The sequence below is a fragment of the Oncorhynchus nerka genome, linkage group LG22 (genome assembly GCF_034236695.1).
Source record: "Oncorhynchus nerka isolate Pitt River linkage group LG22, Oner_Uvic_2.0, whole genome shotgun sequence".
Classification (NCBI taxonomy): Eukaryota; Metazoa; Chordata; class Actinopteri; order Salmoniformes; family Salmonidae; genus Oncorhynchus; species Oncorhynchus nerka.
This window is the reverse complement of record NC_088417.1, coordinates 52,391,016-52,408,693: the sequence shown is the minus strand read 5'-3', so window position 1 is coordinate 52,408,693 and position 17,678 is coordinate 52,391,016. Positions and strand designations below refer to the sequence as shown.

General features: G+C 44.9%; 1 protein-coding gene across 1 annotated transcript in view; it reads right to left on the bottom strand.

Annotated features, from left to right (window-relative positions):
- LOC115105315 (double C2-like domain-containing protein beta) overlaps positions 1-17,678 on the bottom strand; it is a 314,653-nt gene that overhangs the window by 81,279 nt on the left and 215,696 nt on the right. Inside the window, 1 exon segment of the mRNA XM_029627235.2 lies at positions 11,754-11,833. Coding sequence (XP_029483095.2) covers positions 11,754-11,833 — 80 coding nt within the window.

Sequence of the window (17,678 nt, the reverse complement as noted above, 5' to 3'; positions counted from 1 at the left end):
ATGACACATGGGGTTTTGTGTAGAGCCTTGCACTGACTGAAAACAGCTGGAGAATCTGAAATCCCAAAGGGAGTCACTAACCAAAGGTGCACGTGACAAATACACTTTGATTTGATTTGAACACGGCCCTAGTGTGTGTTACCTCTGACTGTTTTACTCAATAAATTACTGGGAATCTATATAAACTCAGCAAAAAAGAAACATCCCTTTTCAGGACCTTGTCTTTTAAAGATAAATCCAAAAAACTTCACAGATCTTCATTGTAAAGGGTTTAACCACTGTTTTCTATGCTTGTTCAATGAACCATAAACAATTAATGAACAGTCGTGTCTTAACAGTCGTTAAGACACTAACAGCTTACAGACGGTAGGCAATTAAGGTCACAGTTATGAAAACTTAGGACACCAAAGAGGCCTTTCAAATGACTCTGAAAAACACCAAAAGAAAGATGCACAGGGTCCCTGCTCATCTTGCGTGAATGTGCCTTAGGCATGCTGCAAGGTGGCATGAGGACTGCAGATGTGGCCAGGGAAATAAATTGCAATGTCCGTACCTTGAGACGCCTAAGACAACGCTACAGGGAGACAGGACGGACAGCTGATCGTCCTCGCAATGGCAGACCACGTGTAACAACACCTGCACAGGATCGGTACATCCGAACATCACACCTGCGGGACAGGTACAGGATGGCAACAACAACTGCCCAAGTTACACCAGGAAAGCACAATCCTTCCATCAGTGCTCAGACTGTCCGCAATAGGCTGAGAGAGGCTGGACTGAGGGCTTGTAGGCCTGTTGTAAGACAGGTCCTCACCAGACATCACCGGCAACAACGTTGCCTATGGGCACAAACCCATCGTCGCTGGACCAGACAGGACTGGTAAAAAGTGCTCTTCACTGACGAGTCACGGTTTTGTCTCACCAGTGGTGATGCTCGGATTTGCGTTTATCGTCGAAGGAATGAGCGTTACACCGAGGCCTGTACTCTGGAGCGGGATCGATTTGGAGGTGGTGGGTCCATCATGGTCTGGGGCGGTGTGTCACAGAATCATCGGACTGAGCTTGTTGTCATTGCAGGCAATCACAACGCTGTGTGTTACAGGGAAGACATCCTCCTCCCTCATGTGGTACCCTTCTTGCAGGCTCATCCTGACATGACCCTCCAGCATGACAATGCCACCAGCCATACTGCTCGTTCTGTGCGTGATTTCCTGCAAGACAGGAATGTCAGTGTTCTGCCATGGCCAGCGAAGAGCCCGGATCTCAATCCCATTGAGCATGTCTGGGACCTGTTGGATCGGAGGGTGAGGGCTAGGGCCATTCCCCCAAGATATGTCCGGGAACTTGCAGGTGCCTTGGTGGAAGAGTGGCGTAACCTCTTACAGTAAGAACTGGCACATCTGGTGCTGTCCATGAGGAGGAGATGCACTGCAGTACTTAATGCAGCTGGTGGCCACACCAGATACTGACTATTACTTTTGATTTTGACTGCCCCTTTGATCAGGGACACATTATTCCATTTCTGTTGGTCACATGTCTGTGGAACTTGTTCAGTTTATGTCTCAGTTGTTGAATCTTGTTATGTTCATACAAATATTTACACATGTTAAGAATGCTGAACATTTGACAATGAGAGGACATTTTTTTGGGGGGGCTGAGTTTATGTAGAGTGTGCACCTCTATAAAAAATCATTTTCTCTGGGTGTGTGCCAGTTCATGCTTTTTATTTGACTAGCTTTGTGACTTAACATCTTTCCTTGGAGAATAGAAGGGGTTGTTCTTGGAAGAAGAACAAGAAGGTGTTGCTCTCAGATCAGCCAGCTGGTTCTCTTTGAGGAAAAGAGGGTATGTGAAAGAGGGCATAGCAAGTTTCTGACCTGACTCCCTGGCTGGCACTCCTCCCCCAAGCCAGCCAATGTGGATCCGGGTGGATTAATTGGAATTACTTATCCTGAATAAGACAATCATGAGCAAGGTGTAAAAGGAAAATGGCCACTGCAACTTCGAGTGGAGGGGGAATAGATTGCAGAGGCTCTGCATTTTCCCCTACCTTGTTGATTTGGAAGAAGATGTCATTTGTTTGGGGGTGGAAATTATGCAGTATTTAGTAGAAAATCTTGATTTCAGACTTTCCCCTTGAGCCACCTGAGTCTCTGCATTCAGGCATCCTGTCTTGCTTATTGCAGACCATGCCATGACACAATAGCACGCAGTAAGTAACAGAAAATCAATTTGAAATCATTAACCGGTAAATGTCGCACAGAATATGGGTGAGCAATAGAGGGGAAGAAAAATCAGAAATGTCTACAGATGTTTCCTGCTTTGTCCTAGAGCCCAGTGAGCTACTGAGCCCAAAAAGTCATCTTCATCTTCAAGAGGAAAAAAACTAAACACAGTGAGGGAAAACGCTTTATGAAGAGATTTCCCTTCTTGGAGAGGATTTGAGTGTGTGCGTGAGAAAGTGCATGCAAGTGTTTTTGTATGGGTTTGTGTTGTCATATATTCATGTGTGTGTGTGCGCGCTCACGTTGAAGTGTGTGTGTACTGCCGTGAAGACAGACCAAAGGCTTGGTCTGGATCAAGAGTAGAGTGGACAGTAGCATGTGCTACAAGCAGCTTGTTGTCAGGGGAAATACCCTTCACACAACCACAGAGAAGCAAGCAGCAGAAAACATACGCACAAGCACTCACGCACGCACGCACACATACACACATGCATACATATCATCTGCAGTGCATTAGGAAAGTATTCAGACCCCTTTATTCACATTTTGTTACATTACAGCCTTATTCTAAAATTGATGAAATAGTTTTTCCCCCTCATCAATCTACATACAATACCCATAATGAAACAGCAAAAACAGGTTTTTAGAAATGTGTGCAAACTTATAAGACTTCTGAAACTTTACTCAGTACTTTGTTGAAGCACCTTTGGCAGTGATTACAGCCTCTAGTCGTCTTTGGTATTACGCTACAAGCTTGGCACACCTGTATTTAGGGAGAATATCCCATTCTTCTCTGTGTATCCTCTCAAGCTCTGTCAGGTTGGATGGGGGGTGTCGCTGCACAGCTATTTTCAGGTCTCTCCAGCGATGTTCGATTGGGTTCAAGTCCGGGCTCTGTTTGGGCACTCAAGGACATTCAAAGACTTGTCCCGAAGTCACTCCTGCATTGTCTTGGCTGTGTGCTTAGAGTCATTATCCTGTTGGAAGGTGAACCTTCGCCCCAGTCTGAGGTCCTGAGTGTTCTGGAGCAGGTTTTTACCAAGAATCTCTCTGTACTTTGCTACGTTCATCTTTCCCTCGATCCTGACAAGTCTCCCAGTCACTGCCGCTGAAAAACATCCCCACAGCATGATGCAGCCACCACCATGCTTCACCATAGAGATGGTATTGGCCAGGTGATGAGCGGTGCCTGGTTTCCTCCAGACGTGACGCTTGGCATTCAGGCCAAAGAGTTTAATCTTGGCTTCATCAGAACAGAGAATCTTGTTTCTCATGGTCTAAGAGTCCTTTAGGTGACTTTTGGCTAACTCAAAGTGGGCTGTCATGTGCATTTTACTGAGGAATGGCTTCCGTCTGGCCACTCTACCATAAAGGCTTGATTGGTGGAGTGTTGCAGAGATGGTTGTCCTTATGGAAGTTTATCCCATATCCACAGTGGAACTCTGGAGCTCTCTCAGAATGACCAACCGGTTCTTGGTCACCTCCCTGACCAAGGCCCTTTTCCCCCGATTGCTCAGCTCTAGGAAGAGAGGCTTGGTGGTTACAAACGTCTTCCATTAAAGAATGATGGGGGCCACTATGTTCTTAGGGACCTTCAATGCTGCAGACATTTGTTGGTACCCTTCCCAAGATCTTTATCTCAAAAAAATCCTGTCTCTGAGCTCTGCGGACAATTCCTTGAACCTCATACCTTGGTTTTTGCTCTGACATGCACTGTCAACTGTGGGACATTATATAGACAGGTGTGTGCCTTTCCAAATCATGTCTAATCAAATTAATTTACCACAGGTGGACTCCAATCAAGTTGTAGAAACATCAAGGATGGTCAATGGAAACAGGATGCACCCGAGTTCCATTTTGAGTCTCATAGCAAAGGGTCTGAATACTTATGTAAATAAGGTATCCGTTTTTTATTTTTCATAAATTTGCAAACATTTCTGAAAACCTGTTTTCACTTTTTCATTATGGGGTATTGTGTGTAGATTGATGAGGAACATTTGTTATTTAATCAATTTTAGAATAAGGCTGTAAAGTAACAAAATGTGGAAAAAGTGAAGGTGTCTGAATAGTTTCTGAATGCACTGTAGATTCAAAACAAGCTGCTGGTGATCTCCATGCGAGACTCTTGTACATGTCTACAACACCAGGGGCCTCACTTAGAGCCATAGGCCAGCGTTTAGGGGCCTAGAAAGGGCACTAACTGTGGTGGAATTGGGGGTGTAATGACAAGAGGAGGCCCACTTGACTGCTGCCTATGAGCTACACTACATGACCATAAGTATGTGGACAACTGCTCGTCGAATATCTCATTCCAAAATCATGAGCATTAATATGGAGTTGGTCCCCCTTTTGCTGCTATAACAGCATCCACTCTTCTGGGAAGGCTGTCCACTAGATGTTGGAACATTGCTTCAAGGACTTGCTTCCACTCAGCCACAAAAGCATTAGTGAAGTCGGGCACTGATGTTGGGCAGTTAGGTCTGGCACGCAGTCTGCGTTACATTTACATTTTACATTTAAGTCATTTAGCAGACGCTCTTATCCAGAGCGACTTACAAATTGGTGCATTAACCTTATGACATCCAGTGGAGCAGCCACTTTACAATAGTGCATCTAAATCTTTTAAGGGGGGTGAGAAGGATTACTTTATCCTATCCTAGGTATTCCTTAAAGAGGTGGGGTTTCAGGTGTCTCCGGAAGGTGGTGATTGACTCCGCTGTCCTGGCGTCGTGAGGAGTTTGTTCCACCATTGGGGGCCAGAGCAGCGAACAGTTTTGACTGGGCTGAGCGGGAACTGTACTTCCTCAGTGGTAGGGAGGCGAGCAGGCCAGAGGTGGATGAACGCAGTGCCCTTGTTTGGGTGTAGGGCCTGATCAGAGCCTGGAGGTACTGAGGTGCCGTTCCCCTCACAGCTCCATAGGCAAGCACCATGGTCTTGTAGCGGATGCGAGCTTCAACTGGAAGCCAGTGGAGAGAGCGGAGGAGCTGGGTGACGTGAGAGAACTTGGGAAGGTTGAACACCAGACGGGCTGCGGCGTTCTGGATGAGTTGTAGGGGTTTAATGGCACAGGCAGGGAGCCCAGCCAACAGCGAGTTGCAGTAATCCAGACGGGAGATGACAAGTGCCTGGATTAGGACCTGTGCCGCTTCCTGTGTGAGGCAGGGTCGTACTCTGCGGATGTTGTAGAGCATGAACCTACAGGAACGGGCCACCGCCTTGATGTTAGTTGAGAACGACAGGGTGTTGTCCAGGATCACGCCAAGGTTCTTAGCGCTCTGGGAGGAGGACACAGTGGAGTTGTCAACCGTGATGGCGAGATCATGGAACGGGCAGTCCTTCCCCGGGAGGAAGAGCAGCTCCGTCTTGCCGAGGTTCAGCTTGAGGTGGTGATCCGTCATCCACACTGATATGTCTGCCAGACATGCAGAGATGCGATTCGCCACCTGGTCATCAGAAGGGGGAAAGGAGAAGATTAATTGTGTGTCGTCTGCATAGCAATGATAGGAGAGACCATGTGAGGTTATGACAGAGCCAAGTGACTTGGTATATAGCGAGAATAGGAGAGGGCCTAGAACAGAGCCCTGGGGGACACCAGTGGTGAGAGCACGTGGTGAGGAGACGGATTCTCGCCACGCCACCTGGTAGGAGCGACCTGTCAGGTAGGACGCAATCCAAGCGTGGGCCGCGCCGGAGATGCCCAACTCGGAGAGGGTGGAGAGGAGGATCTGACGGTTCACAGTATCGAAGGCAGCCGATAGGTCTAGAAGGATGAGAGCAGAGGAGAGAGAGTTAGCTTTAGCAGTGCGGAGCGCCTCCGCGATACAGAGAAGAGCAGTCTCAGTTGAATGACTAGTCTTGAAACCTGACTGATTTGGATCAAGAAGGTCATTCTGAGAGAGATAGCGGGAGAGCTGGCCAAGGACGGCACATTCAAGGGTTTTGGAGAGAAAAGAAAGAAGGGATACTGGTCTGTAGTTGTTGACATCGGAGGGATCGACTGTAGGTTTTTTCAGAAGGGGTGCAACTCTCGCTCTCTTGAAGACGGAAGGGACGTAGCCAGCAGTCAGGGATGAGTTGATGAGCGAGGTGAGGTAAGGGAGAAGGTCTCCGGAAATGGTCTGGAGAAGGGAGGAGGGGATAGGGTCAAGCGGGCAGGTTGTTGGGCGGCCGGCCGTCACAAGACGCGAGATTTCATCTGGAGAGAGAGGGGAGAAAGAGGTCAGAGCACAGGGTAGGGCAGTGTGAGCAGAACCAGCGGTGTCGTTTGACTTAGCAAACGAGGATCGGATGTCGTCGACCTTCTTTTCAAAATGGTTCTAATTCATCTCAAATGTGTTCGATGGGGTTGAGGTCAGGGCTCTGTGCAGGCCAGTCAGGTCTTCCACACCGATCTCGACAAACCATTTCTGTACGGACCTTGCTTTGTGCACAGGGGCATTGTCATGCTGAAACAGAAAAGGGCCTTCCCCAAACTGTCGCCACAAAGTTAGAAGCACAGCATCGTCTAGAATGTCATTGTGTTAAGATTTCCCTTTCCATCCGCCAAATCCAGATTCGTCCGCCGGACTGCCAGATGGTGAAGCATGATTCATCACTCCAGAGAAAGCGTTTCCACTGCTCTAGAGTCCAATGGCGGCGAGCTTTACACCACTCGAGCCGACGCTGCTTGACCATGGAAACCCATTTCATGACGCTCCCGACGAATAGTTATTGTGCTGATGTTGCATCCAGAGTCAGTTTGGAACTCGGTAGTGAGTGTTCCAACCAAGGACAGATGATTCCACAGGCCACAATCAACAGCCTGATCAACTCTATGTGAAGGAGATGTGTCACGCTGTATGAGGCAAATAGCGGTCACACCAGATAGGGGCCTGGATCAGAAAGCCAGTCACTATCTTTTTTTAAAGTATCTGTGACCAACAGATGCATATCTGTATTCTTACTCATGTAAAATCCATAGATTAGGGCCTTGTTTATGCATTTCAATTGACTGATTTCCTTGTATGAACTGTAACTCAGAAAAATAGTATGAATTGTTGCATGTTGTTTATATTTTTGTTCAGTGTATAAATAATGGGGCCATTGTAGGACATTGGGATAAAAGTGTCAAAATGGTTTAAAACAAGTATTACATTTATGCAGTTCCACATGTGTACTTAGAAGAATATACGCAAACTGGCCCATAACTTCACCTACACAAGAACATAGGCTTGGGACTATTCTTCCTTTTTTCAGCAACAGGTAGCCTAGTGGTTAGAGCATTGGACTAGTAACCGAAAGGTTGCAAGATCAAATCCCCGAGCTGACAAGGTAAAAATCTGCCATTCTGCCCCTGAACAAGGCAGTTAACCCACTGTTCCTAGGCCGTTATTGAAAATAAGAATTTGTTCTTAACTGACTTGCCTAGTTAAATAAAGATAAAATAAAAGCAGGCTTCATACAGACACTGGCAAGTAAAATACAAGGCCTTTCAGGGACTGTTTCAAGCACTTAATTGCAATTGTCAAGGACCTCAAAGTTGTACAAATGTATCATTTATATAATTGTACATATAGCCCCCCCACCACTAAGTATGCAAAAAGAAGAAAAAAAGGCCAATACCAATTTAAGAATAATTCATTATTTAGGCCTTGCCAATGCATTGATATTCAAATTATTATTACATTCTAATATATGTGAGAATAATGTGGACTTGTCTGACGAAATGAATTGGATGCTTGGTGATTTTTCAATAGCCTGTGTGGCACACATAATACATCTATGAATAGGGGTAGCATTAATCTCACTATTTGAATCTCACCATCACTGTTTTATAATGAGAACGCAAATAAAAACCAGGTTCCTTTTGTATTGGAAGAATGTGTATGGAAAGCCAATTTGAAGCCAGCATTAGACGTTGTCTTCCTCATAATAACCACACGTGGTTTTACCGCAACAGAGTAGAGCAACACTCTTCAATTGAAGCAAAAACTGATACATTTTTTTTTTATCACGGATAATTATAAGGGAGTAGGAAAACGTAGAAATTGGCAATAATTACAAGGACTTTTCAAGCATTAAATTGAAGAAATGTCCGATTTTTAAAGGTAGGCCTAATCCAGTAGTTGAATTTCAGATCTCCAAATTAAAGTTGGATACTTTAAGCCCCTTGTATTGTTTCAAATTGCAGGTGTAACATATGTATTTGTCATGTTATTTCCTTACCAGATCTTATAGAGCCCCATTGCGCTCCCTCTATTTTTCCAATCAGACAGAAGCCCCCACCACCGAGAGGTCCAAGGATGCCACAGTCTTTCCCTGTTGACCAGGCGGGCGTTGGAGTGGGCTACGGCCGTCTGGGAGAGAGGAGATAGGAGGAGCTGGGTTCCTATGAGAGGTTCATGGCTCTGTTCAGGGCGGTCTTCGACCATCCTCCCGACGGCAGAGAGGGAGGAGAGCAACTTCTCCAACTCCAGCAGGGTGCCCAGACTGCAGCAGTGTACTCCCTCACCTTTCGGATGGATGGGTGGCATCGATTACAGAGGTCTCATTCTATTACCTCTAAGCACAGTTACCCTCTTCCGTTGGTACAGGCCAACATCGAACAGCTCAGAGGGGCCTGGTTATTTACGAAGCTGGACCGGCGAAGTAACTACAATCTTATACGCATCCGAGAGGGGGATGAGTGGAAAATGGCCTTCAGCACGACGTCTGGGCACCAGAAGTACTTGGTGATGCCTTAAGGAAAATCCAATGTTCCATCAGTGTTTCAGGCATTCGTGAATGAGGTGTTCCAGGACATGATTAGGCACCAGGTGGCACCATGTATATCAATGAAATCTTGGTCTACTCGGCCACCTTGGAAGATCACATCGCTCACTTCCTAGTAGTCCCGAGGCGTCTCCTGGAGGACCACTATTACGTTAAAGCGGATAAGTGCCAGTTCCATCAGGTTGAGGTCTCCTTCTTGGAATAGCAGAGCTCCGCACCACTGCTGAGACACCCAGCTCCTATGCTGCTCTTCGTGGTGGAGGTGGATGCCTCAGAGGTGGGCGTGGTAACCATCCTGTCCCAACGCCAAGGTAACCCACAGAAATGGTTTTGATGTGCATACTTCTAAAAGAAATGTCTCCTGCAGAGAGGAACTATGACTTTGACGACCAGGAGCTCTTGGCGGTGAAGTTGGCACTGGGTGGAGGGCGCCAAGGAGCAATTCCTCATCCTCACCGACAAACGGAACCTGGAGTACATATGAACAGCGAGGCGGCTGAACACACAGAAAGCAAGGTGGGCACTTTACTTCACCAGATTCCACATCACCCTGTCATATCGCCCAGGATCTAATAACATCAAAGCTGATGCACTGTCCCATATCCACAATTTGGAAGAGGTTCCGATCCAGAGTGGAATACAAACCGGCACTGGCTCCGTGGACTCCGAGCCAGACCGAGGCCCCTGCGGTGGACGAGTGGTTCGTCGACAACTCCCCTCCAACTACCGATTCTCACCATCCTTTCATGTCTCCTTCCTCAAGCCGGTGGTTCCTGGTCGCCTGGCGGATGCCGGCGACACCCCTCCATCTCCCCTGGACATCGAGGGGACCCCAGCCGATGCCGTTAGGTCCCTCCTGGATTCCCATCATCTGGGATTTCCATCTCCACTGTCTGTACCGGCCCGCTCCGGGGGGGTTACTCCCTCTCTACAGCGTTCGACGTCTCCGGTGTACTAACCACCGGGCCTGACAACACTCATTAAGCACAGCTGCTCCCCGTCATTACTCACACCTGGTCATCATGATCTCTTTGATTACTCCCCCTTTATTTAGCCCTCAGATGATAGCAGTCACTAGGTAGTAATTGTTTTCTCTTACGTTCTGTACGCTTCTTATGTCTTGTTCATCTGCATTGCTTCGTTATTAAACTCACCTTCTGCACCTGCTTCCTGACTCGTATTGAGATACGTCATTCATTATTTTCCATAGAATGCATAGCCCCTCGTTGATCATCCCTTACTTATTGCTTGCCAACGTTGAATTACTGCATGTTTTCTTAGCTAAACTAACCTATCTAGTTAGTTAGCTAGACCAAGTTGACACAAGCTATTTCGGTCTGCTCTAAATCACATGTAAATATCTTGTTTTGCAACCTAGAAGAAAAATCGCCCAGATAATAATTGTTACGATAGGATTTTCGGTAGGCTAAACCGCAGCCTTTGAGTGCCATAGAGAATGAACTGAGCGCAGTGCAAACGTTTGGTGTCACAGAAAGATATAGAAATGTTGTGAGTCTGGAAAAATAATCTGTGGTATTGTGTAGGCTATAGTAATGTTTCATTAGTTAGTTTGAATTTGAAGTAGGTGTATCTAGCTGTTGTATTTGTATTTCTTCAATTCCTCAAATTATTTCATAAACTATATTGGATAAAAGGCTGTACAGATTCCTGGTTCAAATCAACCCAAGATGATGAACCCTGAAGATATGACAACATGCATGACAAGGTGGCCCAGAGGAAGCCAGTGCTTCTCAACCCCTACATTGCCCCATTCTTACAAGAGCTCACTGAGATTGAATGAAGACCACTAGTGAGGTAAGTACACACACAAACAACATCAGCTTGATATGTCCCTTGTCCCCTGGATTTTTACCCACAGAGTAGCAGCCCTGGTGGTCTCTGTCTCTCATTCTATTATTTATTTTTCTATGCTTATCCTAGGGGTGAGAAGAGCTGACATATCAGAACTGAGGAGGATTGTTACGGATCCCCACGAGGAACACCTGATGCTCCACTGACTTCCATCTAATGGATGCTCTGCTGCCTAAACTGTCCCGTTGTGTATTTCACCGCCTCTTACCCAGAATAGAGTTGCACCTGATTATAGATCTAGGATTGCACCCAATCCCAATTTTAACCCAAGATGATGAACCCTCAATATGTGACAAAGTACATGACAAGGTGGCTCAGATGAAGCCAGCGCTTCTCAACCCCCCCCCCCCCCATTCTCTCTCCCCCCCACACCCCATACACATAGGCACACAAAATAGTCTTTAAATTAGTGTTGTAATGATGCTCTTATTTGGTTACATACGTGCTAACTGTTCTTCCTTCTATTGTCAGTTTTGTTGTTTAGTTTGTTGTTCATGTTGTTACCAATTTGAATAAATGTATTTTATGTAAAAAAAAAAAGAAAAAACATCTTGGATTTAGATTTCAAGGAGAATTTCGCTGTAAATTTAGAGCATTATCCTGGCACCAGAGTTGCCAGCTGAATACTGTAATTTTGTTTTACAGTAGAGATGCTGTAATATATTTCACAGTACTATTTTCCTTACTGTAAAACATTACAGCGTCCCTGTAAATTTACAGCAGGGATGCGGTAATATGTTTTAGAGTAAGGAAAATACTGTAAAATACATTACAGCATCTATACAATATTAAGTTGGCAACTCTGGTGCCAGTATAATGCTGTAAATTTAGAAGGAAAAGTTTTACAGCAAACTATGGAAACAATTTCCCCTTGTAGGACAAAACACAGCATTGTGGATGCTCACCTTGGCTTTGTTGATGGTACAGTGCAGAGCATTGTTCTCCTGGTCATACAGTAAACTGAAGTCCAGGGTCCCCAACGTAGCTGCAGGGGGCGAGAGCGAGAGAGAAATCAGATATCAGAGCAGAGATGGCTTAGACTGACCAGGTGGATCCAGAGAAAAGCTATAATCCTTTATCCCTTCAATCAATGTAGATAAAGGGGAAGAGACAGGTTAAAAATCCTTCTTTAACCTATGAGACAATAGAGACATGGATTGTCAACTCAATATTAGGAAGCTGTCCTTAACGTTTAGTACACTCAGTGTATTTCATGTCGGATGTGAGAGACCATCAACATCAGAATCTACTCCATATGGCCCATCTGGAGTATTAAATCCTCTAAACATTTCATTAACTACATGACCATACAAACAAATAATTTAACTAGCCCAATAAAGGCCTATTCTACAGCTTGGCCTGGCACCTAAAATGGCATTACATCCTGTCACTTCCTGTGAGAGAGACTGTTAGACCTCTGCTGGGCGTGGGGTGTGTACATCCAAATCCTTGATACCTCCTGTGTTGTCTTCTCGCTGGCATCTGGAGGGTGTGTTCATTCAATAAACATTGCAGCAAGTTTGGCCACAGATGTTTGTGTGTGTGAATGAGTGTGTGTGTGTGAATGAGTGTGTGTGTGTGTGTGTGTGTGTGTGTGTGTGTGTGTGTGTGTGTGTGTGTGTTATGCTTCGTAGAAAGGCACCTGAGGGATTAAACCAGATTTGCTTCCGATTACCAAGATTGGCGCCCGAGCGGCGACTCCAACCTCTAATACATGTATGAGATGCTGGGGGGGAAGCGTGTGGCCTTGCAAAATAGTTTTTCTTTCCACCACCGTTTCATCACTCCCACCAACTCATTTCTGCCCCTTGGTTGCCTCATGGAACGTAACTGGAATCAAATCCCTTACGCCATGTCGTGTCATTATTTCTGTGCTCTAAAAAGGAACATATACCCAGAATTTTCCCAGCAGCAATCTCGATGAGTGAATTGAGAGTGAGCAGAAGTTGGCAGATAATAAAAACTATTATGCTAATTCAGGGAGGCATGCAACTGTATGTATCTGGCTGATACAGGAGGAGTGTATGTATTACCATCTATTCAATGACTAAACATCTTTACTTCTGCCCTCTCTCATCTCTCTCCATTTCACTCTCTCCCCCGCTAGCTCTCTCTCTCTCTCCTTAACTAAAAGTGCTCGGTGCTTTTGGTTTTTGTATTGCAAAGCTTTGAATTGGATTTCTCAAAGGCTTGAACATCCTGGGGCAAAACAACATTTCTATCTACACTGAACAAAAATATAAACATAGCATGTAAAGTGTTGGTCCCATGTTACATGAGCTGAAGTAAAAGATCCCACAAAAAGCTTATTTCTCTCAAATTTGTGCTCACATTTGTTTACCTCCCTGTTACTGAGCATTTTTCCTTTGCCAAGATAATCCATCCACTTGACAGGTGTGGCATATCAAGAAAATGATTAAACAGCATGATCATTACACAGGTGCGCCTTGAGCTGGGGAAAGAGGCCACCCTAAAATGTATAGTTTTGTCACACAACACGTCACAGATGTGTCAATTTTAAGGGAGCGTGCAATTGGCATGCTGACTGCAGGAATGTCCAATTCGCTGTCACCAGATAATTTAATGTTAATTTCTCTACCACAAGCCACAGTAATCACAATAAGCATGCAAAATCTGTAAAATCTTTGACATCCAGTCAAAAACATTACAGATGGCTAATCGAATCCATGTCCGCAGAGAGGTTGCAACAAGGCATCGAGAGAGGAGTGGTGGCAACACTCGGGTAATTAACGGAAATGTCAATAACACAAAGAGCAGGCCGTTTGGAGCGGGAGCCAGACAAGAAGAGTAATTATAATTGAACACAGTCTGATTCATCAGCGGCGACTGGCAGCAGCCCTGGCTCGGTGCAAGCCGTCTTCCCGCATCTTAAACATCATTTTTCTTTGATTCCATATATGGTGGCCAGCATATAGGCCTACCGTTTTTTGATTCGTTATAGTGTGCCAGCCTACTCTTTCAGTGCCATAGAACCTTTGTTTTTTTCTCTCTCCCCATTGTACGTATTATAAAGCTCTTTGAGGGTGTATTAGTGGGCAAGGAGAGCTTTACTAATCGCCTCATCTTTCTTTTGTTCGGGGCACTCTGGAAAATATAAGAGGTTTCCAGTGGCTGTCGATAGAGGGATGTATGTGAGCGAGAGAAAGAGAGGTGAGATGGCACTGGCCGCCTAATTCTGCTGGTGTGTTACTCTTACCCGATGAGCCGAATGCTTCATTAAGCGCTTTTGGGTGCCGTGCCAGATTAATTCCCTTCCCCACGCATTTCCCAGTGATACACAGATCAAGGCTTCTCAAAGTTTACTTACATTTGGAAGCGCATTAAAGGTCATGAACAGTCCAAATCATGTTTTTCATGAAATTGGATAATATTTGAAGGAAACCAGAACAAGGAATGATGACCAAAGTATGACATTTTTTACTGGTCCCCTCCCCCATGACAAACACTTGGATTCATTATTAAGTAGACAAGGTGACCTCAACTGTTATTTTAATACACCAATAGTAACATGACATTCTCTTAGCTAATTTAAATAAGTAACACCTTGTAACCGCCCCCCTGCAAGTTTGCAGGGGGGCTTAGTTTATAAAGCTAGATAGCTACTCGACTGGTGCCAAAATTTGACTGTGTGGTGTCAGTAAATATAATAATATAATTACCCTATTCATCTCAGTGCTGCTGTGAACTGCATCCCAATCGACATGCTAAACGGGAGATTTATATATATACAAAAAAAATGATATCATCGATGTGATTTCTATGTATATCACCAAATTTACTTGAGATGATTTTACTGCAACACTGCATCCAAATTGTTTGACATAGGCTTTTCATAGAGCTGTCAGTCAAGGAGAGCTCATGAATATATGCTCCCTTCCCACACAGCCAGTCTTTTCAAACTTCCTGGTAGTTAACCATGAAACAAAAACTACTTTCAGAATGACTGTTCAGGACCTTTAAGGCACGTCTTTAGAGAGCAAATGAGCTCCACTCCTCTCCTTTCCACCGAAAACAGCAACATCAGACGAAGCGCTTCATTACGTTGTCGATAAAATGGCCACTTGCCATTGTTCAGCAGCGGCCACATTGGGGCCTTTTGAGTTGTAATCAAGGCGAAGCTACTTAATAAAAATGAAGAAAGTCTTAATTAAGGCTGTGGGTATTGTGTCAATGGGCCTCTTCAACGGGCCTAACCGTACACAACACCATTACCATAATCATACTTCCATTGTGTCCAACAGAATCAGGGAGTAATTACAAGCCAGTTATCTCCATGGTGAGAGGAGGGCAAGAAAAAAATAGAAAAATAGGGTCACTTGTTGTTTTTGGGTGCAAACGGATCACAGAAAGCACAGATGGACATGCCGGCGGCCTTAAAACAAATCGTAAAATGTCAAAGCCATAAAGGCTCAAAGAGAGAAAGGCCATGTTGGATTTGAGTAGCCACGGTGCACGGCAGAGCAAGATTATACCTGACCCAGAATCCTTTGGTCCACTCCTGAGGTCGGTGGCATTATCAAAGGCAGGAAACGATTCTGCGACAGAAACAGCTATTGTACCGACCTGCGCTGCAAATCAAATGAGCAACTCAGGCTAAAAGGGGATGAAACCATGGAAATGAAGATGTGATACGGTATGATTGGAGGCAATAATAACGCTAATACCACTGGGGTGTCTGGTTTGAATTTAGGACTGTTTAAATCTTGCATTAATGACAGACAGTATGTCTGGGCATTCAAAGTACAAGAGTGTAAATCATTGTCTTACAGACAACATAAACAAACAGAATGGCGACATTACAATATTTGGTAACAATCTAAGTTGACTACATACACTATCGGCCAAAAGTTTTTTCTTTTCTTTTTTTACTAATTTCTACATAGTAGAATGAGGTTGGGGGAATGTGGAGGCCAGGTCATCTGATGCAGCACTCCATCACTCTCCTTCTTGGTAGCCCTTACACAGCCTGGAGGTGTGTTGGGTCATTGTCCTGTGTAAAAACAAATTATAGTCCCACGAAGCCCAAACCAGATGGAATGGCATATTGCTGCAGAATGCTATGGTAGCCATGCTGGTTAAGTGTGCCTTGAATTCTAAACAAATCACAGACAGTGTCACCAGCAAAGCACCCCAATACCATAACACCTCCTCTATGCTTCAGAGTGGGAAATATACATGTGGAGATTATCCGTTCACCCACACCGCATCTCACAAAGACACAGCAGTTGGAACCAAACATCTCCAATTTAGACTCATCAGACCAAAGGACAGATTTCCACCAGTCTAATGTCCATTGCTCGTGTTTCTTGGCCCAAGCAAGTCTCTTTTTATTATTGGTTTCCTTTAGTAGTGGTTTCTTTGCATCAATTCAATCCATGAAGGCCTGATTCACACAGTCTCTGAACAGTTGTTGAGATGAGTCTGTTACTCTGTGAAGCATTTTATTTGGGCTGCAATTTCTGAGGCTGTTTACTCTAATGAACTTATCCTCTGCAGCAGAGGTAACTTTGGTTCTTCCTTTCCTGTGGTGGCCCTCATGAGAGCCAGATTCATCATAGCGCTTGATGGCATTTGCGACTGCACTTCAAGAACAAAGTTATTGTATTTTTCCGTATTGACTGACCTTCATGTTTTAAAGTATTGATGGACTGTCGTTTCTCTTTGCTTATTTGAGCCGTTCTTGCCACAATATAGACTTGGACTTTTACCAAATAGGGCTATCTTCTGTATAGCCCCTACATTTTCACAACACAACTGATTGGCTCAAACGCATTAAGGAAAGAAATTCCACAATTTAACTTTTAAGAAGGCACACCTGTTAATTCAAATCCATTACAGGTGACTACATCCTGAAGCTGGTTGAGAGAAAGTCAAGAGTGTGCAAAGCAGTCATCAAGGCAAAGGGTGACTATTTGAAAAATCTCAAATATATTTAGTTCTGATATCTTCACTATTATTCTACAATGTAGAAAATAGTAAAGAATTAAGAAAAACCCATAAATGAGTTGGTGTTCTTAAACTTTTCACCGGTAGTGTAGGTAAAAAAAAAATGGTAAAAAGGATTTTAGTTTCCCTGCATTCAATCTCTCCCTATCCCAGTCTGCTTGCTTCAATATGTCCACCATGGTTCCTGTACCCAAGAAAGCAAAGTTAACTGAACAAAATGACTATCACCCCGTAGCACTCACTTCTGTCATCATGAAGTGCTTTGAGAGGCAAGTTAAGGATCATATCACCTCCACTTTACCTGACAGCCTAGACCCACTTCAATTTGCATACCGCCCCAATAGATCCACAGATGCAGTCTCCATCACACTGCACTATCCCATCGGGACAAGAGGACTACCTATGTAAGAATGATGTTCAGTGACTATAGCTCACCATTCAACACCATACTACCGTCCAAGCTCATCATGAAGGCCAGGGCCCTGGGTCTGAACCCCGCCCTGTGCAACTGGTTCCTGGACTTCCGTGCAGGCTGCCCCCAGGTGGTGAAGGTAGACAACAACACCTCCACTACGCTGATCGTCAAAACAAGGACCCTACAAGGGTGCATGCTCAGCCCCCTCCTGTTCTACCTGTTCACCCATGACTGCGAGCCACGCATGCCTCCAACTCAATCATAGACACAACTGTAGTAGGCCTGATTACCAACAATGACGAGACAGCCTACAGGGAGGATGTGAGGGACCTGGCAGAGTGGTGCCAGGAAAATAACCCCTTCATCAATGTCAACAAAACGAAGGAGCTTCAGGATACAGGAGAGGGAGCACGCCCCATCCAAAATGAATAGCTTCTAATTCCTCTGC